The sequence below is a fragment of the Ogataea angusta genome, assembly GCF_019207475.1.
Source record: "Ogataea angusta isolate 61-244 chromosome Unknown 61-244_NODE_9_length_489604_cov_89.567313, whole genome shotgun sequence".
Classification (NCBI taxonomy): Eukaryota; Fungi; Ascomycota; class Pichiomycetes; order Pichiales; family Pichiaceae; genus Ogataea; species Ogataea angusta.
The window spans coordinates 387,307-411,662 of NW_025065223.1; the positions used below are offsets into that span (position 1 = coordinate 387,307).

At 57.7% G+C, this 24,356-nt stretch overlaps 14 protein-coding genes across 14 annotated transcripts; 6 read left to right on the forward strand and 8 right to left on the reverse strand.

The window, feature by feature from the left end:
* Nucleotides 1–353: 353 nt before the first annotated feature.
* On the reverse strand, nucleotides 354–1,445 carry KL928_004402 (uncharacterized protein; the record flags this gene model as incomplete). The annotated part of the gene is made up of 1 exon (XM_043205097.1): nucleotides 354–1,445. The coding sequence occupies one exon, from the start codon at nucleotides 1,443–1,445 to the stop codon at nucleotides 354–356; it is 1,092 nt and encodes a 363-aa protein (XP_043058469.1).
* Nucleotides 1,446–1,646: 201 nt separating this feature from the next.
* Nucleotides 1,647–3,098, reverse strand: KL928_004403 (uncharacterized protein; the record flags this gene model as incomplete). Its single annotated transcript, XM_043205098.1, has 1 exon — nucleotides 1,647–3,098. One exon carries the CDS (start codon nucleotides 3,096–3,098, stop codon nucleotides 1,647–1,649), a length of 1,452 nt encoding a protein of 483 aa, XP_043058470.1.
* Nucleotides 3,099–3,174: 76 nt separating this feature from the next.
* Nucleotides 3,175–3,987, reverse strand: KL928_004404 (uncharacterized protein; the record flags this gene model as incomplete). The annotated part of the gene is made up of 1 exon (XM_043205099.1): nucleotides 3,175–3,987. One exon carries the CDS (start codon nucleotides 3,985–3,987, stop codon nucleotides 3,175–3,177), a length of 813 nt encoding a protein of 270 aa, XP_043058471.1.
* A 70-nt stretch (nucleotides 3,988–4,057) lies between these two features.
* KL928_004405 (uncharacterized protein) lies at nucleotides 4,058–6,603 on the forward strand (the record flags this gene model as incomplete). Its single annotated transcript, XM_043205100.1, has 2 exons — nucleotides 4,058–4,902; nucleotides 5,097–6,603. 2 exons carry the CDS (start codon nucleotides 4,058–4,060, stop codon nucleotides 6,601–6,603), a joined length of 2,352 nt encoding a protein of 783 aa, XP_043058472.1.
* A 768-nt stretch (nucleotides 6,604–7,371) lies between these two features.
* Nucleotides 7,372–8,997, reverse strand: KL928_004406 (uncharacterized protein; the record flags this gene model as incomplete). Its single annotated transcript, XM_043205101.1, has 1 exon — nucleotides 7,372–8,997. The coding sequence occupies one exon, from the start codon at nucleotides 8,995–8,997 to the stop codon at nucleotides 7,372–7,374; it is 1,626 nt and encodes a 541-aa protein (XP_043058473.1).
* Nucleotides 8,998–9,065: 68 nt separating this feature from the next.
* On the forward strand, nucleotides 9,066–10,226 carry KL928_004407 (uncharacterized protein; the record flags this gene model as incomplete). The annotated part of the gene is made up of 2 exons (XM_043205102.1): nucleotides 9,066–9,084; nucleotides 9,148–10,226. The coding sequence occupies 2 exons, from the start codon at nucleotides 9,066–9,068 to the stop codon at nucleotides 10,224–10,226; spliced, it is 1,098 nt and encodes a 365-aa protein (XP_043058474.1).
* Nucleotides 10,227–10,266: 40 nt separating this feature from the next.
* Nucleotides 10,267–11,469, reverse strand: KL928_004408 (uncharacterized protein; the record flags this gene model as incomplete). The annotated part of the gene is made up of 1 exon (XM_043205103.1): nucleotides 10,267–11,469. One exon carries the CDS (start codon nucleotides 11,467–11,469, stop codon nucleotides 10,267–10,269), a length of 1,203 nt encoding a protein of 400 aa, XP_043058475.1.
* Nucleotides 11,470–11,573: 104 nt separating this feature from the next.
* Nucleotides 11,574–13,499, forward strand: KL928_004409 (uncharacterized protein; the record flags this gene model as incomplete). The annotated part of the gene is made up of 1 exon (XM_043205104.1): nucleotides 11,574–13,499. One exon carries the CDS (start codon nucleotides 11,574–11,576, stop codon nucleotides 13,497–13,499), a length of 1,926 nt encoding a protein of 641 aa, XP_043058476.1.
* Nucleotides 13,500–13,564: 65 nt separating this feature from the next.
* KL928_004410 (uncharacterized protein) lies at nucleotides 13,565–15,472 on the forward strand (the record flags this gene model as incomplete). The annotated part of the gene is made up of 1 exon (XM_043205106.1): nucleotides 13,565–15,472. The coding sequence occupies one exon, from the start codon at nucleotides 13,565–13,567 to the stop codon at nucleotides 15,470–15,472; it is 1,908 nt and encodes a 635-aa protein (XP_043058477.1).
* Nucleotides 15,473–15,906: 434 nt separating this feature from the next.
* On the reverse strand, nucleotides 15,907–16,749 carry KL928_004411 (uncharacterized protein; the record flags this gene model as incomplete). The annotated part of the gene is made up of 1 exon (XM_043205107.1): nucleotides 15,907–16,749. The coding sequence occupies one exon, from the start codon at nucleotides 16,747–16,749 to the stop codon at nucleotides 15,907–15,909; it is 843 nt and encodes a 280-aa protein (XP_043058478.1).
* A 552-nt stretch (nucleotides 16,750–17,301) lies between these two features.
* KL928_004412 (uncharacterized protein) lies at nucleotides 17,302–19,797 on the forward strand (the record flags this gene model as incomplete). The annotated part of the gene is made up of 1 exon (XM_043205108.1): nucleotides 17,302–19,797. The coding sequence occupies one exon, from the start codon at nucleotides 17,302–17,304 to the stop codon at nucleotides 19,795–19,797; it is 2,496 nt and encodes an 831-aa protein (XP_043058479.1).
* Nucleotides 19,798–19,971: 174 nt separating this feature from the next.
* Nucleotides 19,972–20,475, forward strand: KL928_004413 (uncharacterized protein; the record flags this gene model as incomplete). Its single annotated transcript, XM_043205109.1, has 1 exon — nucleotides 19,972–20,475. The coding sequence occupies one exon, from the start codon at nucleotides 19,972–19,974 to the stop codon at nucleotides 20,473–20,475; it is 504 nt and encodes a 167-aa protein (XP_043058480.1).
* Nucleotides 20,476–20,495: 20 nt separating this feature from the next.
* KL928_004414 (uncharacterized protein) lies at nucleotides 20,496–21,842 on the reverse strand (the record flags this gene model as incomplete). The annotated part of the gene is made up of 1 exon (XM_043205110.1): nucleotides 20,496–21,842. The coding sequence occupies one exon, from the start codon at nucleotides 21,840–21,842 to the stop codon at nucleotides 20,496–20,498; it is 1,347 nt and encodes a 448-aa protein (XP_043058481.1).
* Nucleotides 21,843–22,133: 291 nt separating this feature from the next.
* KL928_004415 (uncharacterized protein) lies at nucleotides 22,134–24,278 on the reverse strand (the record flags this gene model as incomplete). Its single annotated transcript, XM_043205111.1, has 1 exon — nucleotides 22,134–24,278. One exon carries the CDS (start codon nucleotides 24,276–24,278, stop codon nucleotides 22,134–22,136), a length of 2,145 nt encoding a protein of 714 aa, XP_043058482.1.
* Between the last annotated feature and the right edge of the window lie 78 nt (nucleotides 24,279–24,356).

The window sequence follows — 24,356 nt, forward strand, 5'->3', positions numbered from 1 at the left end:
CGCCAGCACGGAGCCGAGCGTGAGAAACCGCAATCGTGGGGAACGCAGCATTCGAAGTCTCATAAAAACAAGTGCCTGGTGTCTCGAGATATATATAGTTTAAAGTGGCTTGTGAACGCAGTAAATTTCGTGCACGGGCGAAATTTCTTGCCGAACTTAAACAATCCTGCAAGGCTTGGCCCGCTGCGCGAGATGGCCTCGCACGGGTGCGTGCGCCAGGGCAGCGGGCTTGGATGGTTCTGTTCCTGGCGCACGTGCGGCCTGGAGACAGGTGCGAAAAAAAACGGACATTCTGCTACGGCGGAGAATCGGTGTGCGGCTTCGTGGTCGGTTCTTGGCGATTGCTAAAAAAACTACAGATCTGCATACTCTTTCCAGTTGGGAGGCAGCGCGCGGTTCGTGACCTTGTAGTACCGCTGGCCGCACGAGTACCCACGGAACGTGAAGTCCGAGTTCTTGTTGCAGCTGCATCTTTTGTCGAGCCACACGTTGTCGTCCAGCGGACACATCGAGTACACTCCGTGGTTGTATCCTATGTCGTCGAAGAAGTGTATTTTGTCGCGGTCCAGAAACAGCGACACGGCGATCGAGTGCACGGGCGCGTCTCCCCAGCGCTCGTAGAAAAATCCTCCCGAGGCGTCCAGGTAGTTGAAGAAGTCCTCGTACACCTTCGATCGCCAGAAATCCATGTCGGCGATCTCAAAGTTCGACCAGAAGTGACACAGGTTGTACGAGTGGCCATTGTCGTCCGAGATGAAGTCCACGAGCGCGTTGGCGTGCTGTGCCTGCGGGTTCGCGCTCAAAAACGCCCGCACCGTGTCCCACAGCGAGGCTATCGTGGCCCTGAACTCGTAGATCGAGATGGTGAAGCCGTACACTTTCTGCTGCTCGCGCATCAGCCGGAACGGGTCGTAGTCGAGGTCGCAGTAGAAGTCCACCTCCGGCTCCACGCGCCAGTAGTACTTGTACTGCTGCAATAGCGGGTGCTTGTAGAAAAACCCCGAGTTGAACCGGCACATGTGTCTATAACTCTCGGAATCAGCGTAGATGATCCCCATGTTGGCCAGGCGCTCGCGCTCCTGTTTGGCCTTCTCCTGATCTATAAACGAGGGGTACGACCAGTGCTCCTCGGGAATCAGCCCAAATTTCGCCTCGCCAGACACCATGGTGGAGACCTTTTTTTTGAACTCCTCCGAAAAAGGAACATTGTTAAGGAACACCCAGTCGTACTTGAAGTCGCGGTTGAAACGGTCCTCCAGGTTCTGGATCGACGTGATGATCCCGTTCAGGTCCTCGTTCCGACACAGACTCAGGATCGTGGCGTTTTCGCGCCGTATGTTCCCCGTGTCGACCGCCCTGTGAACCTCTCGCGGCTTTGCACTGGGCGAGCTCCTGATCCAGTACATATTTGCTACCCCAACCAGGAAAAGCAGAGTGACGGCCATCCGCAGAAAATACACAGAGTTCAGCCGCACCCGCTGTCGGACGGTCGATAATAACATTTTTAGAGCAAATGATATCAGCAAGTTGGAAAATTTATATAATTTGTTTCGCTTAGGCCGCCTGGGACAGGATTTTTTTTTTCTTCGTTACGTTGCGGACGTGCGGCTGGGAAGAAAACGTGGACAATCTGCGCAGCGATTGTTTTACGCTTCTTTGGGTTTCGCACTCCCACGCTCCTCATTTACCAGCCGCACGAGGCCCAGCAGCATTATCGTGGCAAAGGGGCCAAGTAGCGGCGTGTACACAGCCATCTTGTGCTCCTCAGGGAAATACATCTGCTGCACCATGTCCTTCTGGAAAAAAGCCTTGTCCGAGAGCACATAAGCCTTGGCTGCCAGAGAGTTGGCCAAAGCCCAATTGCCGTTTCTGGCAGCGGCTGCAGCTTCTATTATTCTCTCTATGGCGTGTTCCACTTGTTCACGCGTGCTGTCAGGAACACTGATATTAGGTAATTGCTGACACAGCTTGCACAGAGAGATGAGGTTGTCGATCGACTTGTGCATGTTTTGCAGCGACTGGACTCTGGTGAGGATGTCGGTTCTGATTGCTGGCGACTTGGGCTTTGACGGCGCGCCCACCAGCTGGAACAGCTGCGAGGCAAAGATCTCCATCACGGGCAACAGGTCGCCGTACTCGAGCACCTGCTTGTCGGTGTTGAGTATTGCTGCGCCTCCCCATTGCGGCACAATAAACGAGTTTGACACGGAGTTTTCGATGATAATAGGCCGCACCGCCGACGCAGGAACGTACGCCACAAAATTGATCACCGGCACCGACTGCGTGTTCTGGTCGAGGCCCCATTCGGAGTAGTCGATGAATGTGGATGTGTCGGCCTCTTTGAGCAGAAACGCCTTCTGCTCGTCGTCGTACCGCAGGGCTATGTTGTCTGACAGTTTGTTGTAGTGCTGGACCTGCGAGTCGAGCGTGAAGTTCGCGTACGGCGACAAACTGTGCAGGTAGTTCTCGAACAGCGGGGCGGCCTGCTCGATGTCCCAGGCGATGGGGTCGCTACCGCCCTGCAACAGCGACAGGGTGACGTGGTATCTGGGCGAGTACGGCATTTTAATTGCCGACGCAGGCTGGTCGTAGCGCGCAAACATCTGGATCTCGTCTGCAAACACGTCCTGCACCAACATGCGCGCTATGAGGTCGGCGACTTTGTTGCTGTTTATCACCGTCGGCGACGCGTACAGCTTAATTTTGCGGTCTTCGAACGGAGAAACGTAGATCTTGTCCGACTCCCCGTCCATCACGAGCTCCACCTTGTAGTCGCGGTCTCCTCCGGTGCCGGTTCTGAGGACGATGTGCCACGAAATTGGCAGGTTGTAGGACTTCAGCAGAGAGTCCAGATGCTGCTGCGCCTCGGCAACCACGCCAGACGCCGTCGTGGGAACCTCCACGTACACGGGGATCTCGTAACTGACAAACGAGGACAGCTGCGACGACAAGCTGTAGATCTGGGCGGCCGGCAGCTCGACGCGGTGCACGGACGTGGTGACGTACCACAGCGGCAGCCCGACAAAGGCACAGAGGAGCAGGATCGAATTGAAGATCCGCCGTCTGATTGCGACGTCGTCCCCGGAAACAAAAGACATGGCAAAATAAATACAGGTATTTTTTTCTCTCATAATTTGTGCGACGCGCCGATCGACGCAGCCAGATATATACATGCTAAAAGTCTATCACGATGCCCGGGCCGTGGGTGGTGGAGAGCACCGTCTGGCCCAGAATCGTGGGCGACTTGCTCTGCGCGGCGGCAACTGCCGCCTTGACGGCCTCCGACACCGCAATCACGTTTTTCAGGAGGTCCTCGTCGGAAAAGTCGCATCTGCCGACCGTCAGCGCAATGTGGTCGTTTCTCTGTCTGAACGGCTGCAGAGAGATGTTGTCCTCGATATATTTTGCCACGTCGTCCACCACGGTGCCACGCTTGGCAGCCGGCATGAGTCCCTTGGGCCCCAGGTTTCTGGCCACGGGCCGCAGCGCAGAAACCATGTCTGGGGTAGCGATGGCTCTGTCGAAGATGGACAAGTCGATTTCGCCGGCCGCAATCTTGTCGACGAGCTGCTTACCGCCCGCGAGTCTCGCGCCGGCCGCCAGAGCGGTCTGCTGCATTGTCTCGTCGGCCGTGAAGACAAGGATCTGTGTATCTGTGAGCGGCCGTGCGAACCTGATGCTGCCCTGCAAGGGCGCCACGCCCTTTTTGGAGACGACCCGCGCCTGGAGGGTTATTACGGCCTCGTTCGTGGGCCGGCCGACTTCTGCTGCCCGCAGGTACCGCAGGGCCGTGGGAACAGGCATGTACAGAGGGTTTTCGACGGCGGGCCGTCTGGCGTTTCTGGCCACGGCGGCCTCTCTTTTCTCGGCCCGTTTCTGCAGCGCACGCAGCTGTTCGGGCGTTCTCTTGACCTTGGGCGCTGCCAAAACACGCGACGTCGCGAAAAAACGGAACAATCCGGTGCCCTGTGCCGTACTTTTCAACATGTCGAAATAATAAAAAATTTTGTCGCACCGATTACATAAAAAAAAAAAAAATAATTCAAATAAAAAATACATGCTCCGGATGAGCTGCAAAGTCATATCAATCATTGGCACCACCGGCGTGGGCAAGTCGCAGTTTGCCGTCGAGCTGGCGCGCGCAGTCGACGGCGAGATAGTGAACGCCGACTCCATGCAAATGTACCGCGGCCTCGACCAGATCACCAACAAACACCCCGTGGCCGAGCGAAAAGGTGTGCCGCACCACGTGATGGACCACACGCCCTGGGACACGGAGTACTACATCCACAGGTTCAAGCAGGAGGCCATGGCCGCCATTGCGGATATCCATAGCCGCGGAAAAACCGCCATTCTCGTTGGTGGCACGCACTATTATCTGCAGAGCCTGCTCTTTTTGAACAAGACCCTGGATACCGCCACGGCCGAGCAGCTGACCGACGCCGAGCGCGCGGTTCTGGACGGCCAGCCCGACGAAGTGTTCCGCACGCTGCAGCAGAAAGACCCTGTTGTGGCGCAGAAGTTCCATCCGAACGACCATCGCCGCGTGCGGCGGGCGCTCGAGATCTACTTCGCCACCAAGCAGCGCACGTCCGATCTATACCGATCGCAGCAGCAGCAGGCGGCGTCCGCGCTGCGCTATCAGATGCTGTTTTTCTGGCTATATGCGCGGCAGGACGTGCTGGACGAGCGGCTTGATTCTCGCGTGGACAAAATGTTGCAGCAGGGCGCGCTGGCCGAGATCCGCGAGATGCACGCGTTCCGCAGCCGGACGGAGCCCACTATGGAGCTCCACCGCGGCGTCTGGCAGGTCATTGGGTACAAGGAGTTTTTGCCGTACCTGGAAGAGGGCCCTGAACGGCTGGCCGGTTGCATAGAGGACATGAAGCGCAACACGCGGCGGTACGCGCGGCGGCAGGTGAAGTGGATCGCGAGGACGCTGACGCGCGAGCTGGCGCGCGAGGGCCAGTTTGGCTGGCCGAACGGCGGCCAGGTGGTGGTGCTGGACGCGACGGATCTGGGAAAATGGGAGCAGGACGTGGCACAGCGCGGAACGGACATCTGCCGGCGGTTTCTTGCCGGCGTGCCGCCTGCAGAGGCACTCACGGTGCCAGAGACGCTGGCAGACGTGCTGGCGCCCCGCGAGGACGCCGGAAACGACGAGACAAAGTGGCAGCACCACTACTGCGAGACGTGTGTGGACGAAACGGGACGACCGACTCTTTTTGTCGGCGAGCAGTACGCAGTGCATCTGAAAAGCAGACGGCACCGGAGCAACGTGAGAAAAAGCCACCGCAAGCTGGTGCACACATAGTAACGAGAGTATTAGGTCTATTTAATCGCCTTCTTCTCCTGGGACGAGCCTTCCTCGACGCGGCCGTAGTCGTTCTCGATCACGTGCTCCTCGATGAGCTCGGACGCGGCGTCGAGGTTGTCTGGCTCCTGCGGCAGGAACAGGTTGAGGACGACGCCGATGAAGCCGGTGACGGCGAAGCCGGTCTCCATGACGAGAACTATGGCGTCGAAGAAGCCGGAAAGCCCGGTGTTGTCGCCGTCGTACGTGAAGACGTTGCTGAACCAGTCGGCGAGCAGCGTGGCGCCGAAGCCGAACATGAGCGAGCACGTGAGCACGAAGCGATCTCTTCTGGTGAAGGGCGTGGTGGCGATGATCTTGAGCCCGGACACGGCCACGGACGTGAACAGGAACGTGGTCATGCCGCCGAGCACGGCTTTAGGAATGGCGACGAGCGCAGCGGCGAATTTCGAGAACACGCCCATCACAACGAGGAAAAAGCAGCACCAGTACCCAACAGTCCGGGAGGCGCACTTGGTGATGGAGATGACGCCGTTGTTCTGCGCAAAAGTCGACATTGGCGTCATGGTCATGAGCGCGGCGATGATGCCGTTGACTCCGTCCGCGAGCACACCGCCCTGGATGCGCGACTCGTAGTAGGGGCCCTCGATGTCGGTGCGGGACACGTCGCAGGTGGCGGTGATGTCGCCGATGGCCTCCATCATGAGCACGATGTAGCACGCGAGGAAGGGCAGCACGGCAGGGCCGTACACGGACAGCTTGAACGTGTGCACCCACATGAAGGTTGCTGCCGGGGCGGCGTCGATCGAGTCGTGCGAAAAGTAGCCGCACGCGGCGGCGACTATGCACCCGACCAGGAGCCCGACAATCACGGCGCAGGACTTCATGATGGGCGACCCCCACTTCTCGCACAGGATGATGGTGAGGTACACCAGGAACCCAAGCCCGAGGAACTGCGCAGACCCCCAGTTGTAGCCCTTGGCACAGCTGTTGGTGGCGTCCATGCACCCGGAGCCCCCCACAAAGTCCTCAAATCCGGACTGGATCAGCGACACGCCAATGAGCAGCACCACAGGGCCCGTCACGATGGCCGGAAAAATGCGCTGCAGCAGCGCCGGCGGCAGAAACGAGAGCAGCACCTCCAGCAGACCGCACACGGCCGCCGTTCCGAGAATGGCGCCGTATCCGTCGGGACATGGCAGCTGCGTCCCGTCGCTGTCCACGGGGCAAACGCCTGCGTTATACATGATTGGAAAAGCCTTGCTGACAATGCTGATGGTGGCGAATGACGTGCCCACGACAGACACCAGACCGGTGCCGATGTAGTAGGGCGTGTACGGGATCTTGAAACGGGTGATCTGGACCGCCGACAGCAGGCCAGAGATGATGAGCGAGCACGACACCAGGTACTGCTGCTGGTCGGCATCCAGGTTGGCGAGGGCGCCAATGATGATTGGCGGCGAGGCGACACCGGCCAGCATCGACAGGGCGTGCTGAAGACCGAGCAAGAAGCCCAGCACGACGGGGATCTCGTCGTCGAGACCAAAGAAAGGCTGAACTTTTTCGGAGCCCTTCATAAATGGCAAGCGTGGGGTGAACAGATAGGCATAATCGTAATCTCCAAGTAGTCCTTCCCTGGTGGTGAACTTGTGCACAATGCGACGGGCAACTCGAGACACAGACATGCTTGGGATCAGAACGAGAGCCGATTCGAGTTAATATATACAAAAAGTTCTAAGGGTGCACTCGGTGCTGATAACAGCCTGCACGGATGCGCATTATCGCAAAAGTGGGTGAAAAAATTGCAAATAGACAGGATCCAATTTTTGGCTTGTGGCCCGGCCTATTGTGCGCAAAGAGCCGTGATTGGCGTGTGCTGCAGCTAATCTATGCTGGCGCTGCGGCCCGCTATTGTGTTTTTCGTTAACCTGCCTTTTCGGGATTCCCCGAGCTGCCTGTTGCCGTGCGCCGGTGCGAGGCGGAACTCTGCTATCTTGTGACCGCTTATGTCAGCCTACGGCAGATGCCGCGCGCAGGCTTTTTCCGCGCACCGCCAATTACTGCTTCAGGACGTCTGGCAGCTTGCCGAAGGGCAGCACCTGGTCGATGCGCTCGCACGCGGTGAAGAACATCACCGCGCGCTCGATGCCCATCCCCCACCCCGTTGTGGGCGGCAGCCCCCACTCCATGGCCTCCACGTACGCCGTGTCGGGCAGAATGGCGTCTGTGTCGTTGTGCTGGGTGCGTGCGCTGAGCTGCTGTGCAAACTTGGCCGCCTGCTTGAACGGATTGTTTTCCTCTTCGTACGCGTTGATAATTTCTGTGCCGTCGATGTATAGCTCGAATCTGTTTGAGACATTAAAATTATTTTTGGTTGCAGATTTTGCCAGCGGAGCCAGCACCTCGGGCAGGTTGTAGAGGAACGTTGGTTCGTTTTGGCACAGCGGCTCCAAATACGTGGAGACGAGCACGTCCAACAGTTTCTGGGGAGACCTCACCTTCGGCAGCGGCAGCCCCAGCTCCTTGAAATACTGCACCAGTGCCTCGCTGGAGAAGTCTGGCAACGGTCTGCCGGTTTCGAGAGGCAGCTGCTGCAGGCAGTCAATTTTTTTGAACTCGCCGCCGTTCCGTGACAGGCTCTGCTGCAGCCAGCTGCACCGTTCTCGGCAGATTGCGAGCGTGCTGAGCTCGGCTATCAGTTTTTCGAACAGCTTTTCGGTAAACTCCATCGTCTGTGCCAGACTTGTGAACGTTGCGTAGAACTCGCACGAGGTGAATTCCGGGTTATGTGTCGCGTCGACGCCCTCGTTGCGGAACACCGGGCCGATCTCGTACACTTTGTCGAAGCCCGAAATGACCAGTTTCTTCAGCCAGAGCTCGGGGGCCACGCGCATGCTGAGCTGCATCGGCTCGTCTCTGTTGTTTTTGACGTGAGCGCTGGTGGTGGTGAACGGCGTGGCGTTGGCGCCGGAGTTGCCCGAGCCCAAGATCGGCGTCGCAAACTCCATAAACCCGTGGTCTTCGAGGAATCGCCGCAGCGTCGATATCAGCCGTGCGCGCGCCACCATCACGTCGCGCGACCGCATGTTCGCGAGGTAGTCGACCACGCGGTTGCTGTACACCTTGCCCGGGTCCCTGAAAGCGGGCGGGACCGGGTGCAGCGCCGGCGCCGCGAGCCGCAGCCGCTCGCTCGCTTTCAGCGACAGCTCGCCCGTGTTGGTGGTTCCTGGGTGTCCCGTGCACGAGACGTAGTCGCCCGGCTTGAATTGGCCGTGCCAGGCGGCAAACTCGCCGTTGGTGAGCCCCATCATCTTGTGGTTCGCCACGATCTGCACCTTTTGCCCGTCCTGGACCAGATCAAGGAACATGCTGCCCTTTCCGGCGCGGCGAATGCTGGCGATCTTGCCATTCAGGATGAACTTGGCGTCCCCAATGACACGCAGCTCGGGCTGTGCGGCAAACACGGGCCGGAACCGGCTCACAAACCCAGGCACGCGCTCCACGGCCCCGTCGCCAGCGACCAGGTCTCCGTAGACGGGGTAGAACCGAGCGTCCTGCTCGGCGGTGGGGAGACTCGCAATGTGCGACTTGCGGAACGCAAAGTCGGACTCGGCGGTGATCTCCGGCTTGGTGGCGAGGCCGCGCGCGAGCGCCCGCGCTCCTCTCGTGTAGCGTACCAGCATGCTAGATTATTTTATTTTATTTATTTTTTTCGGTGTATGGGTGCTTTTTCTTCAAAATTTTCACAATCATGAGTGTGCACTTCCGGCGTCTTCTGACCACGACAGTGGCAAGACGCAACACGGCCGTCAAGAGCGCGGCCGCCGCCGCAGAGGCCGGCGAGAGTGCTGCCGGCCAGCTCGGCCAGCTCGGCCCCAACGTCATCCAGGACCTCAAGCACATGTCGCGGGCAGAGTTCGAGGAGCTGCTCAACTCGACGCCGCTGCCGACGCTCAACAGAGACGACCTGGCGGTGCGCAAGTTCCGCGAGCTGTTCAAGGCGTTTCTGGGGCGCACCCAGAACGACGAGTTTGCGTCGTCGCGGTCGATGATCGCGGAGTACCCGAACCTCGTCCCCACCGCCCAGCGCGACCCCTACTCGGAGCCAGAGCTCGTGGTGCGCAAGAAGTACCACGACAAGGTGCTGGGCGAGCTCGGCGCGGAGATCAAGGGCGTGTACAGGCCGCACGAGCTGATCACAAACCCGCCGTCGGGCAACCAGGTCACCGTCCAGAAACTGCTGGCCGCGGGCGCGCACCTGGGCCACTTCACCAAGCTGTGGAAGCACACGGCACAGCCGTACATCTACGGCGTGTACAACGACCTGCACATCATCGATCTGGAGCAGACGGTGGTGCACCTGAGGCGGGCGGCGAAGGTGGTGGAAGGTGTGGTTGAGAACGGAGGCACGGTGCTGTTTCTCGGGCTGCGGGAGGGCCAGCTGCGGTCTGTGCGGGCGGCGGCGGAGCGGTGCAACGGGGTGTACGTTGCGAGCAAGTGGGTGCCGGGCACGATCACCAACAGTCTGCAGAACGCAAAGCCGCGCGTGGAGGTGGACATGGGGGACGTGCGGTCGCGCAGAGGCCTGACGGACTTCGAGGCGCGCAGCGTGCTGAAGCCGGACCTGGTGGTGACGCTGAGCGCGCGGGACAGCCGGACGGCGCTGGGCGAGGCCGCGCAGTCGCGGATCCCGAGCATCGGGATCGTCGACACCGACTGCGACCCGGCGCTGGTGACGTACGCGATTCCGGCCAACGACGACTCTATTAGGGCTACAAACTTGATATGTGGGGTGCTGGCGAAGGCGGCGGAGCGCGGGTACCGCACGAGGCTCGACCGCGTGCGCAGGTACAAGGAAAAGCACGGGGCCCGCGTTTCGCAGCCCATGTCGCTGATTAGCTTCGAGGCCTGAGTGCCATGTGTATAGCAAGGTCTTTGAGAATATGGCGTAGCTAGTTGGTCTTCTTGTCGTCGGCCTCGGACTCGGACTCGGACTCGGACCGCTCGTCCTCGGCCACGTTCAGAAACACGTACCGGTACATGATTCTCAGGATGAGAAACAGCCAGTACAGGTTGACGAGCTGCAGCGCGAAGATCAGCACAAACACGATCGGCTGCGAGATCCAGCACTTGTACTGCTGCGTGGCGAAGCTGAGCGTGTACGGCCCGACGGTGCGGAACTCGGTGAGCACGGACCACAGGATCCGGAAGTTGAGCCAGTGTCTGAGGTAGACCCACACGCCCACAAACAGAAAGAAAAACGGGCCCACGAGCACCGAGTCCAGGTAGTTGAGCGTCTTGGACGTGGCCAAGAAGAAGTCGGAAATGTCCATCGTGATGTACACGGCTATGCCCATCCAGGTGAAGTTGAACCTGTACGACAGGCCGATCAGCAGCATCGTGACGATGTGGTGGAACACGAGCTCCTTGAAGTCCTTGCGGGGCTTCTCGAGCTGCAGAATCAGCACCACGCTCTGCTGCGCCCAGAACGCCGCCTGTGCCAGGTAGTAAAACTTGAACAGGTAGAAGTTGGCCAGGTGCGGGTAGTCCTGGTAGAACGCGGTCGTGTTGAAGTACCACATCGGCGTCTGTTTCATCACGTACAGGCCCAGCGGCCCGCTCACGCCGTAGTAGCACATCGAGTACGTCTGCTCCGTGAACCGTCTGACCTTGGACTCCTTGCGGATGCCAAAGTGCAACGCGAGCGGCCGCAGCACCACCTGCATGAGGAATTCTCTGTAGAACGTGAAGAAAACCATCATGTACGCGACAAACGCAAAGTCCTTCCAGCCCTTCGCGTACAGCGGCGGGTTTGTGCCCGGAACCTCGTACGACATGTTCATGAACATGTGCAGGGGGTTCGACGGAGTGTAGTTGTTGGAGAACCAGTAGGCCAGCTGCGTGGCGGCTAAAATCACCAGCGGCGGCAGCCACGGGTGTCTGTAGCTGAGGATCTTGACCGAGACCCAGATTTTGTCCAGGACGGCGAGATCGTCGCTGGAGTCGGTCGTCCTGTTGAGCTGTTGTTTGTGCAGCTTCGCCGTCGTCTTGACGTCCTTGTCGGAGTGCATAGTGCGCAGGGATGGCACGGCGTTGTCTCCCAGATTGATCTTGCCCACAGAAGAGTGCCGACGTCTGCGTGTAGTGTCTTCCATTAGCAAAGAATGAGAGTAGGCTTAAATTCCGCCAACGTATTTTCTGCCGGCAGGCGGGTGCACGGGTGTGCAAATAATCCAAACAATAAATAAAAAAACTCACTATGGGCTCCTTTGTTCGTCGTCTGCGACGGCGCGGGTTTTTCAGGGTGTTGGCGGCAGTGGTTCTGACGGTCGTTGCGTGGTCGCTGCTGCCCCGCCGAAGCCGCCGAGGACTCAGCTATTACGAACAGCAGCTCCAGTCTTCGAGCCTGAGCCGGCCGTTTTCCGGGCTGCGGGCCGGTGAGGCGGGCCTGGACGGACTTCTGGAGTACGAGCACAACCTGAACGAGCTGCGCAACTCGCAGGGACCGCAGCCGGTGCGCTACGTGGGGGTTGCCAAGACAGACAGGGAAATAACGCGCAACACGCAGTTCCAGAAGTACTTTAAAGACATCTGGGCCACTATCCTCGCCAACCAGCCCCGCGTGGGGTTCGAGCTCGCGCCGGGCATGGCTGCCGGCCCGGGCATGCCGCTCGACGTGCTGGTCAAGCGCGAGTACGGCGCGTACAAGGCGGTCAATATCGCCATGCACGACACCGCGGGCGCGCCGCTGCTCAGCGAAGAGTACCTGCTGAACTGTCTCAAGGTGCCGCCCGAAATGGTGGCGGATCTGGCCGTGTCGCACAGAAACGTGGTCAGAGGCCTGCCCGCCACGTATCCAGAAGGCCTCTACGAGGGCAGAGGCGTTGTGTTCATTGGCGGGGGCAAGTTCTCGTGGCTGTCGCTGCTGGGGATCCAGAACTTGCGCGCGTCGGGCTCGAAGTTGCCCGTGGAACTCATCTTCCCCACGGAAGCCGAGTACGAAGAAATGCTGTGCGAAAAAGTGCTGCCCGACCTCGACGCCAAGTGCGTGCTGCTCACAGAGCGCGTGCCCGAGTTTCGCAAACACAAATACACCATCAGAGGCTACCAGTACAAAAGCCTGGCGCTGCTGGTGTCCTCCTTCGAGCAGGTGCTCTTTCTGGACTCAGACAACGTGCCGGTAGCCAACCCGGACGCGATCTTCGTATCGGAGCCGTTCACGTCGCACGGGATGGTCACGTGGCCCGACTTCTGGCGCCGCGTCACACACCCAACCTACTACAAACTCGTCGACCGCGAGCTCGGCGACGAGCAGGTGCGCAACAACATCGACGCCGTGACGCCAAACAGATACTACGCACGTGACTCGAGTCAGGCGTTCTCGAGCATGCCGCTGCACGACCGCGCCGGCGCGCTGCCGGACCCGTCGAGCGAGTCTGGCCAGATCGCCGTGAACAAGCGTACGCACCTGCGTGCGCTGCTGCTGGCGCTGTACTACAACTACTACGGCCCGCAGCAGTACTATCCGCTGTTCTCGCAGGGCGGGGCTGGCGAGGGCGACAAGGAGACCTTTGTGGCCGCCGCGCAGCATTTTGGGCTGCCCTTCTACCATGTGCGCAAGGCAGTCGACGTGATTGGCTACTGGCAGCTCCAGCCCGAGGAGCACTACACGGGAGTCGGCATGATTCAGTACGATCCGGTGGTGGACTACAAACTGGTGGCAGCGTACAAAGATTGGTTTTCAGCGCGCGAAAAGGAACACGAGCGACGCCAGACGTCGTTTGTGGGCCGATTGCGCGACTGGTGGGCCGGAGACGTGGTGTACGACCCTGCGCGAACGTTCACCGGCTGGTTCAACAAGACGAACAGCCGGCCGATGTTTGTGCACTCGAACTTCCCGAAACTGGACCCGGTCAGTCTGCGCAAGGACGACTTCCTGTTTGTGACGAGCGGCGGAACACGCAAACGGGTCCGCATGTACAGCGACCAGTCCGGGCTGGACTTTGACTTCGAGCTGCGCCAATGGCAGTTCATCAAGAAATACTTCTGCGACGAGGCCATCGACCTTAATTACCTGCGCGTTGCCGGCGTGACGTCGCTAGACTACTGCGACTTCATTGAGGACGAACTGAGGTTTCTCGAAGATACCCAGCACCTGGTGAATATCCGCAACGCTACCACCTAGCGAAAAATAATTAATTAAATAATTTAATTTTTCTTTAACATGCTAATTTACAGTATTCCAGACGAATGAGCGGAGACCAAAGCACACAGATTTCGCTCCAGGAGGACGGGCTTATCGACTCGCTTTTCCGCTCGCTGACGGAACGCGCCACGGAGGAGCCTGCTCCGCTCGAACACATGACCTCCCGGCTACAACAGTACTACGATAGCCTGCTTAACAATGCCGACTGGAACGTGGAAAACCTGGAAGTGCGGCCAGGACACCCGACGTTTGTGGTCTGGTTTGTGTTTTCGTCGTACTTCCCGCTGATCTGCGGCTGTCTCGGCCCGCTGTCGAACCTGCTTTCGGTGGCAGCCGTGATTTGCAACTGGAAACAGGACAAGGTCACCGGCAAACCCGCGGGCGCAGACGAGAGCTGGTGCTACGCGGTGAACACGATCTCCATGGTGTGCGGAGTGGCGGCGAATATCTGTCTGCTGCTGAACTACCGCAGAAAAATGAAGTACCACTACGCGCAGGTGGTTTCCATCACGGGCTGGTTTGTCGCCAGCATAATGCTGATGCTGCTGGTGGCCATCTACCATGTGGAATTTCTTCGCCACGAGCATTACCGAAGGTACTCTTATTCTTACGGGTTCTGGTTTGCGGTGTTCACGGTACTGCTACATTTTGCCAACTTTGTGCTGCTCAGTCTCAACACGCTCGGCGTGCTGCTGAAAAAGTACCCGCCGGTGTTCAACATTGACGGCGTGCAGAACACGCTCATTTTGCAGAGCATGTTCTTTGTGACCTGGATGATGTGGGGGGCCGGCATGTTCACCGCGCTGCTGCACGTGTCGTACGGCGAGGCCCTGTACTTTTCGATAACCACGATTCTCACGATCGGGCTCGGCGACTTTGTGCCGCAGTCCAGCGGCGCCCAGACACTCACTCTGCTCTGGTGTATTGTCGGGCTGGTGGCGTTCGGGCTGATTATTTCGACCATCAGGGAACTGGTCATGTTCTCGTCTGCCTCCACGTTCTACTGGCACCGTGTGCAGAGGTTCCGCGAGCTCGAGCTGAAAAACGCGCCGCCAAACCTGTCGAACCAGGAGAGTTTCAGCCGCATGAAAAATGCCAGCAGGAAAGCTAGACGGTACGAGCGCATCTTCAGCACGCTGACGATCCTCACCACGTGGGTGGTGTTCTGGCTCCTAGGGTCTTTGCTGTTCTCCGTGTACGAAGGCTGGGCGTACCATCTCAGCTGCTACTTTGCGTTCCTGTGTTTTGTGACGATCGGGTACGGTGTTCCGGCCCCCACAACGAGCGGCGGGCGGTCATTATTCTGTGTGTGGGCAATTGCGGCGATCCCAGTTATGACCATTCTAGTTATGAACATTAGTGACTTCATTTTCAGCTCGTTAGAGACAATCCAGAACCTCAATGTTCTGCGCAAAAAAAACCCGTCGCACTTCGACGACTCAGACCCCGCCGAGGCCATCCTCCACCACCTGCTGGACGTGAAGAAGGTGTCGGACTTCAACGTCTTCACCACAAGGGAGTACCTTTCTGCCTCCTCGTTCGCTACCGAGCTGGCAAGTTATAATAACCCCAGTTATCATCAGCCCGAACGCAGCCAACTGGCTGCTCTGCGCAAAGTACCAAACGTCGCCTCGCATGAATCACTCAAACCTCGTCTCCGCAAGCAAAACGACCCGCTGCTGTCCAAAATGAGCCAATTGCAGCAAATACTCATCGAACTGCGCAAATCCACCCTCCTGTCCAACATAAAGCCCGACTTCAAGTACTCGTTCCACGACTGGAGCAAGTTTCTCTCTCTGACCGACCTCGACACGAGCTCCGAGTTCTGGCTTGGCGAAAAGTCGCCTTTCGGGTTCCCCAACGACGAGCCACTCTACTTCACATACCATTTTCTCCATGCCCTGGACCGCAATCTGCACGAGCTGGCGTTGCAATACGACCAAATGAACTAATACCTCGCTTTGGCTGAAATGTATACTTACCAAATACTGAAATTAATAGAATGATTAGGTGATAGTACTGGTTTAATGGAAAAGAGCTAGTTGTTAGTGAGTTGAGATCAATACATGTACCTAGGGACAGATTGCGATGTGAACAATACAATGGGCCCAATGGATAACTACCATGTGAGAATCAAGGGAGAATCAAAGGATAAACCAATGGAACAAGGCGATCTGCGAGTTAGTAGAGGCATGTCCAGCGTAGGCTAAAGTATTAGATTATAAAGTATATGTTGCCCGCATGAAATTAAAAATGCAATCGCGCGTTCTAGCAAAGATGACGTGAGGCAGGCGGTCGGAGCCTGCAATGGCGAGTTGGTACAGCAATGGGGTTGGATATGCAAAGATGCGGGTGTGACGGCGAACAGGAATATGCAAAGGGTCGACTATCTCTTGCGGCGGGTCTTGCTCGTGCTACGTTTTCTCGCGTCGCCGTTCTTATTCTGGTGCATTCTGCCAACATGGATCTTCATGTGGTCGGACCTGGTGAACTTGCGGTGGCAGAACTCGCAAACGTACCGCTCGAGATGGAGATGGACACAGTTGATGTGACGCGACAAAAGAGCACGGTTTTTGAACTGCTTGCCGCAGTTTTCCACCTCGCACACAAGCTTGCCGCCCGGCGGCTTTACTGGGATCTTCAGCGTGATTCTGGACTTTGTGCGGCATGCCGACACCGAGTCGTCGTCGCTGGCGTCCGGGTATTCTGTTTTCGCCTCCACAGGCGAAGTGTCCATGGCAGGCGAGCCGCGGTAGGAGATGGGTGTCTCCGGCGTGGACTCAGTGAGGAAGTCGTCCGGGAAAGCAGAGTAAGACGTGTCGAACCGGCCAAGACCAACTGGTGAAGAAGGCAATAGGTTGGGATAGACAGGCTGATAGATGGACGCGAGCGAGAAGTTGTTTGCGCGGCTGGAGCCGCTGAGATCGACTTTCGACGGATCGATGGTGAGCTCCGGCATGTCTTCGTCGTCCGGAGCGCATTTCTGCTGCGATGTTTCAGGGGTGTTTGACAACCTTGAACACTCGAAATCGATATCGACGTCGTAGTCGACGTCGGAGTAGTTGAGATCGTCGTACTGGATTTCGTGCAAGAAGTCGCCCGCGTTGAAATCGATCTCCTTGAGGTCCGACACGAGCGACTCTTTTCTTTGTTCACCGATTTCTAGGTCTGAGTACCCAAAAGCGGATACTAGCTCCATCAAAGGAGTGGGAGTGTCTCTGGAATCCATGCCCTATGCTCTTCTTACCGCGTGGAATGCCTGAATTTCCAGTCGGGTGTGTCCATGAAAACAACAAGAAGCTGCGTTTTGTGACCGGATCGGGCATTTGCCATGCTTTATATAATTTTCTTATCAGATTTGTCAGGCTACACGCATCGACATATGTGCTTGCGGCGTGGTGGCGCAGTAGGTGACACATTATCACCTTGCGCGGCCCGTTACCCGGCCAGACCGCGTGTCTACACTTTGTTTGGCCTTCCCAAAGCATGCAGTCCACTTTTCCTAAACGGGCAACTCCAGTGGTGACTGCGCCACAGGCCCAGTGCAACCCTAGTGCAGGCCCCCCCCCATCCACACCACAACAGCACCCACGGTCCACATCGGTCTCTGCCCAACCCAGCAGCACACTAACGTACGCACTTCTTGCCCGTGCATCCGCCCTTGTAGCAAATCTCTTGTCCTGCCCGGCTCCTCTCCCCACAAGCCGCAGCCTTGCACCGCCACAGCCCCTCTAAAAGAGCAACCACGCAAATTTCATCTCTCCCCGATAACCTTTGTTCAATGCTGTCGTACCAGGACAGTGCCCCCTCCATCACGAGTAAATCCACTCGCCAGAGCGTCTACCAGACCAACGGCCAGCCGCTCAGCGAGGAGGCCATCTACAGGGCCAAATTGAAGTACGGAATCTACAACAACCCGGCCAAGGTCAACCTTGGTGTTGACCCTTCCGCTTCAGACACCGCTGCGCTGCTAGCCTCGTCTTCTGACCTGTCTGTGCACCCCTACAAGAGAGAATTGTCCGCAGAGGCCGCCACTGCGGCCCTCATTGCCAAGACGGACTCTGCGCCCAGGGCCTGGAAGCGCAACAACTTTGCACCGGAAGCGGAATACGCCGCCATCAGCGCCAAGTCGCAAAAGTACCCGTTCTACGAGGAGGACGTGGACGGCGGGTACGCCGAGCTGTCGCAGGACGCGGCGTCGTCTGTGCTACGCAAGCCGGCCTCTGCCACCGCCAAGACGGCCCTCCAGGACGTGTACGACTTTGACGACGTGCGCTCCGGCCGCACCACCATGAGCAACCTGCACGCCTCCTCGACCCCGGGCACCACCGTGCGCGGCGCGTACGAGGCCGGCAAGGTGATCGACATCGGCCGCATCCTCAACAGGGCCACCGACTCGGCCACCAGGACCATGAACTCCAGAGTCAACCCGGACCAGGACTTCCGCTCCGGCCTCACCACGGCCAACGCGTACACCAGCGCAAATGGCGCGGTCGACATCTCCAAGATCACGTACTCGGCCAAGGAGAGCGCGCTCAAAAGCATGTCCTCCCGACTCAACCCGAGCCGAGACGGGCTGTACGGGATTCCAACCGCGAGCGACAACCTCAACAACGAGAAGTTTGCGTCGGTCGGCGCTCTCGCGTCGCTCAATTTCGACCCGAGACAGGACTACGCGGCGGCCGAGCGCGCCACGCTCGCGCGCAACTCGCTCATCGACAACCGCGTGCTCATCAAGGCCATCAGCAACGCCAATGCCACGCTCGACAAGATCGACAACAAGGCTGTGCAGGACAATCTGTTTGGCAACCGGGAGTGGAACCTCAAGGCGCTGCAGGTTGCGCAGGCGAACTTTGAGAAGCGCAAGAGCGACACGGGCGGCAAGATCGATGTTGGCGGCGGGCTTCTGCTGAGCATTGAGGAGATCAACCGCATGGCCTCGTCGGTGGTGAATCCGATACTGTCCGATCTGGACGACAAGGTGGAGCAGCAGCGGCTGGCGAACTTGGCTGCGCAGCAGCGCAAGGCCGAGCTGAAGCGGGCGCAGACGGAGTTCTTTGCTGCGCAGAAACAGGCCAAGCTCGAGGCCAAGCAGAAGCGCGAGGCCGAGAAGGCCTCGCGTCGTCAGCAGCTCCAGGAAGAAAAAGACAAGCTGAAGGAGCAGCAGGCGCAGATGAAGGCCGAGCAGCAGGCCGCTCTGGACGCCAAGGAGCAGCAGTTCCGGGAGCAGATCGAGCAGGAGGAGAAGAGCAAGCAGGAGGTGGACGCCGAGCGGGACGAGAAGCTGGCGGAGCTCAAGAAGGTGAAGGACGCCAAGGACGCCGAGAGACAGGCCGAGCTGGACGCGATTCAAGCCGAGAAGGACCAGGAGGTGGCTCCGCTCGCAGAGGAGAGCGAGAAGGAGACTGCAGTGTGGAACGAGCTGAAGGCGAAGCGCGAGGAGGCGGAGGCGTTTTTAGCAGAGCACAAGGGCCGCTACGAGACTGCTAGTGCGAAGTTGGAGTCGACGTTGAAGAAGTTGGAGAAAATCACCGCCAAGATCGCCGAGGCGGAGGCCGCGCTTGCGGCCGCGTCGGGCGAGTCCGAGAAAGTGGCCTCCGAGAGCGAGCAGGTGCACGAGCAGGCCGAGAAGGAGTACGCGCAGAAAAAGCAGGAGTACGATGAGTATTTGGCGACAAGATCGACACTTGCCAACCAGAAAGACGAGCTCGAGGCGCAGAGAAAGGGTCTTGTTTCTGAGTTGAAGGACCTCAAGACGGCTCACAAGGAGGAGGAGAAAAAGATCAACTCGAGCCTGCCGGAGCATCTGCAGAGAGAAATCAGCAGCGACGTTTCCGACGAAGAGACGATCGACCACTCGAAATTCGAGCTCGACGACGCGTCGATCCCTGAGCCGCCGGCCGTGGAGGTGGAGGAGCCAAAGAAGGAACCTGTCGACTACGGGTTCACCGAGGACGACGAGCCAAAGGTGGTGAAGCCGGTCGAAGAGCAGCCAGAGGAGCCATTGGCGGACGCAGCTACTAGCGAGCCAGCTGCGGTCGACAAGCTCGCGGCTGTGGACGAAAAGCCAGCTAAGAAGGGCAAGGAGGGTCTGGGCAAACGATTCCTCAAGTTTATGACCCAGGAGCCACCAAAGCCAAAGAAGAAGGCGAAGGCTTCTCCTAAGGCAGCCTCCAAGGCTGCTCCTAAGGTCAAGGAGACCAAGAAAGAGACGACCGAGGAGGCTGCAGATGCATTTTCCAACTTCTCCCAGGGCTCAGAGGTTGCTGAGAAATAAGACTGTTCATTTCCTGTGCATTTGTATTACGTAGGTGAAACACAACTAAGGATATTTTATTAATTTTTTTTAATTTTTAATTTTTTTGATTCTTTTGAGACCAGCCACTGCACTTAATTATTTCTAAAGGGGTAACCAAAAAATTGTCCTGATAAAGTTTAGGGCATTGTTTCAATGGCCAGATTAAACAAGCACAAGCCGGTGTCGACAACGCCAAAGACACCCAAAATGGGCTCCAGCACGAGCTTCAAGAACTCGCCAGCCAGTATCAAGAAAACGCCGTCAAAAAGCTCCGACACGCCAAAGGTCAAGGCGGGCTCGACTCTGAGCTCGGGGCTCGCGAGAAACCAGCCGGGCGACCCAACAGAAATCAAAACGCAGAAAAAAAGATTCAAGCCCGGAACCGTGGCCTTGCGCGAGATCAGAAGGTTCCAGAAGTCCACAGAGCTGCTTATCAGGAAACTCCCGTTTGCCAGACTCGTCAGAGAAATCGTCCAGGACGAGTTCGGAACAAGCACCTACAGATGGCAATCGGTCGCAGTGCTGGCGTTGCAAGAGGCCGTCGAGGCGTATCTTGTGCATCTGTTCGAGGATACCAACCTGTGCGCGCTCCACGCGAAGCGAGTCACCATTATGCAGAAAGACATCCATCTCGCCAGGAGATTGCGGGGGGATTGAGTCCTATTAGTGTATGTATACTACAACCTGTTGTGCCAAATACCAAGCGGGCCCTTTTCCATGTAGTCCTCGCGCAGGAAGGAGCCTCCGACGGCGTGCGAGTTGAACACCTGCTTCGCGAGTATCTGCGCGCCCAAAAACGAGCAGTCCTCGAACCCGGTCTTCTTCCACTCGGCAAAGTAGTCCGGCCGGCTCAGCAGCTTGACGTGTTTCGGCACCTGGATCAGGTTCAGGTCCTGAATCATGTTATTTGTGTCGCGGAACGCTCCGCCTTGGGCAGACGTCGCGCCTTGTCCGACCACAAAGTTGCGGTACAGATGCACCACAAGCGCCTCCTTGAACCCGCTGATTTTGCTCGTCTGGCCCACCAGGATCAAATTGTCGTAGCACTCCTGCGCCCGTTTTAGATCTGTGATTTTCGACAGTGTGCAGTGGATGGCCGCTCCAATGCTCTCGATCAGGTCCGTGCAGCCCTGGAACCGCTCCTTGCCCACGCTCACAACGTTGCCCTCGTTGTCCACAAACGTGTTGGTCTCCAGCTCGCTGTTTGGCTTCGACTCTGCCGCCGCCTTGCCGCTCTTGCGCTTCTCCTTCTCCTTCTCGGCCAAGATTTCCCTCGTCGGCTTGTCGCTCGTCACAATCGCCGCCACGTCCAGCACGCCGTCGTCCTCTTCTTTTTTCTCCACCAGCTGCTCGGCGCCGAAAAACGAGTTCTTGGCGTCCTCCTCACTCAAAACCTCGAAAATAGCTGACCGCTTCAGCATTTCCACCTGATCGCTCGTCAGGTCCGGCAGAATTTTGCCCAGTCTATCGTTTATGCTGTTTCCGCCCTTGTCGATGACCTTGATGCCCGGAATGTACACCTGGTAGTCCAGGATCGGCGTGATCTCTGTCTTTTCGTAGCCAATGTCAACAACACAGGCATTGGCCAGAGACCCGTACGAGAACATCGAGCACAGCGACGCAGGCACTATGGAAAACGCCCCAAACTGCAGCGTCTCAAAAACGTACTTGGTGATCATTTCGATCGCGTCGTTCGACCATCTGTTGGAGGTCTGCACCAGCGTAAAGGCGATGCTGTTGAGCAGCAAAACGGGGTGATCCTTGAGAATCGAGCGAACAATACACTTCAGCAGAAAATTCAGCCCGTGAACATCGACGATCTCGCCCTTCACAATGGGATACACAGCGAGCGACTCGTCCTGGGGTTTGATGGTGTAGTACGCTGTGTCCTGTGCATTTTTGTACACTTTCGTGGGAATGCTGTATGCGGGCGGACTCAGCACGTCCTCAATTCCAAATCGCACGAGCGTGTTCTGCGAGCCCGGCTGGACTATCAGGAAATTATCCTCTCTAAACGAAGGCATAAAACAATATTTATTTTATTTTCATTCTTGGAAAATATGTACTCGGTGTTTTTCTCCCCAAGGATTACCCGGCGACACAGCACTATATAAACCGCCCGTCCCCGAAAAATATTTTCTCATACTTACCTTGGGAGATCACAGGAGATCATGAAGTCCTTGTGATCGGGCCTGTTCAGTGTGCTTTGCACGTACCTGCTGCTGGCAGGCTCGCCAGCTCTTCCCTTTGGAGGAGTGTGGGTCTCATAATTTTTGATTTACACCTACAAAGTTTCAGCTTGCTGAATTTTGTATCTAAGTCGGCTTCACCACAGCGCTGTTGACGTGTTCCATGAACGTTTGTAAGCTCACGTCGTCGGTGAGGATCACGGCGCCGCTGTCGGTGTGGCCGTTCGCCAGAATGTGCAGGTCGTCGCCGTTTTTGTACGACGTTGTTGGGTTCAGCTTCGACATTAAAAACCGCGCCTGCGACCCGCCTTCCTGAGTGTCGATAAATCGCGGCAGTGGGAACCGATCAACAAGGATGTCGGCGGCTTCCACACGCGGCTGGTTCAGAAATTCCTTGAAGTATTCGTAGTCCGGCAGGTCCTGGTACCCCTGTCTTCTCCACTCTGCTATTTGGGAGCCGTGGAAAATTAATAGATGGAAAAACGTGTCCAGGAGCAGGATTCTGTCTGGTCGGATCGAAAGCGAGTCCAGCAGCACCGGCACCGGCTCCTTCTCGATCTCAAACGACGTCAACGTCGGCTGAATCATGATCAGCGAGTTCATGCACTCCTCGGTCAGGAAACAGTGTCTGTAGAACGCCGTTTCGTCCGGCGACGAGTTGAAGATCTGGATGAAATTCGACCGTCTCAGATGGTACATGAACTGCGGAAAGAGGTTCAAGTTCTGAGACAGCACCAGCGACCGCGCATCGCCCACTTTGTAGCTTCCAAACTTGGAACACAGATCCACCAAGATCTTGTCGCACCACCGAATAGCGTCCGTCGAGTTGTCTCTCAACACCTTGTGGAGCGCCTGACGGGCAACCAGCACAGCGGCGGCCTCCTGGTCAAAGAACTCAATCAGATTCTGTCCCGGCTGCAGACTTGGCCGGTGACTGGTGGTCACATGCAGTCTGCGCGTGCCGTCCGAATGCTGGTAGCTGGTGATGAATTGTATAATCCCAAACGGCTGGGTCGCCTCAACGACAGGCTCAAAATACACGCCGTACGTCGAGTGCACAGAAACCCCGCCCAGCTTCCACGTGTCGGTGCCGCCCACGCCAACCTCCTTGTCCGCAACAGACGGCGTCCTGTGCTTGAGCGCGGTCACGTGACCAACGATGCCGCTGAGCTTGAGGTTATTTGTGGTTTTGATCTCGAGCGTGGCGTTGAGGCCGAACTCGAGCGTGCCTGCGGGCGTGCGGTTGAAGAATCTCTGCAGGGACTGCTTGAAAATCGCCGTCGAGAACCCGTCGCTCTGGATCGCCGTGCCGCCTGTTCTGTGCATGAGACACTCCATCTCGGCAAGGCCGACCTGGTCGTAGGAGCCGACAAAGATGTCCACCGTGTGGCCTGCCTTGGACGCAATGGCCGCGAGCTCCTCGTAGAATTTTGCCGCTTTTTTGTATTGCTTGAGCATGGCCGGGTCCTTTTGCAGATCGCTGTGCGATCTGATTGGGTGTTTCAGAGCGGTGTCCACGATTTTGCCCGGCCCGTAAGTGCAGGGGCCTCCGGTAAACAACATCAGACGGGCGCCGGACTTGGCGAACGTGGACGAGAGCAGGTTGGTGGCCACGTTCAGCGCAGCTCCCGTAGCACGCTGGTTCCGGTGGTATTTCTCGACCGGGAACGAGTCTGGGGCCAGCGACTCGATTAGAGTGGTGAGCTGGAACTCGCACATCGCCAGCTGCTGGATGAATCTGCTCGCAGGGTTGAGCGGCATTTCAGGCTGGTTCTGGACCGGTCTTCTGTGTGCCTTGAGGTCTCCAGAAAGCACGCCCAGAGTTTTCTCTATTTGGTCTGCGTTGTAGCTTTTCAGTCCGTTGAAGCAGTAGCTCGAGCTGGAGTCCTGGTGGCCGATCTCGTGGACGTTGACATTTTTTCCAAACGTGATGAAGCCAACCAGCGCATCTGGAGGAATCAGGTTCATTGCCACCAGCAGGCTTTCCTTCAGGGCAGCGAGGTTTTCTGGTTCCAGGCACAGATCCACGACAAAGAGAAACACGTAGGGCTGCTGGGTGGCCAGGGGCGGCAGAATGTACTCATAATTGACTGCCTCGGGACGAGCTTCGAACGGCAGATCGGCGAGCTCGTGCGCAAACTGGTTGCGCAGCCGGCACAGCGAGCATGTCCACGTTCTGCTCTGGAGGTCTGGCTGGCAGTACGGGTTCAGCAGCGCCCGGCACGCGCGACACGAGATGGGGGGCCCATTCAAAAGGAGCGGACTCTCCATGGGCCTGAGCGGCTGGTACAGACAGGAGAACGGCACGACGTAGTTTTTGGCGTCGTTCTTCGACTGCGGCAGCGCGTT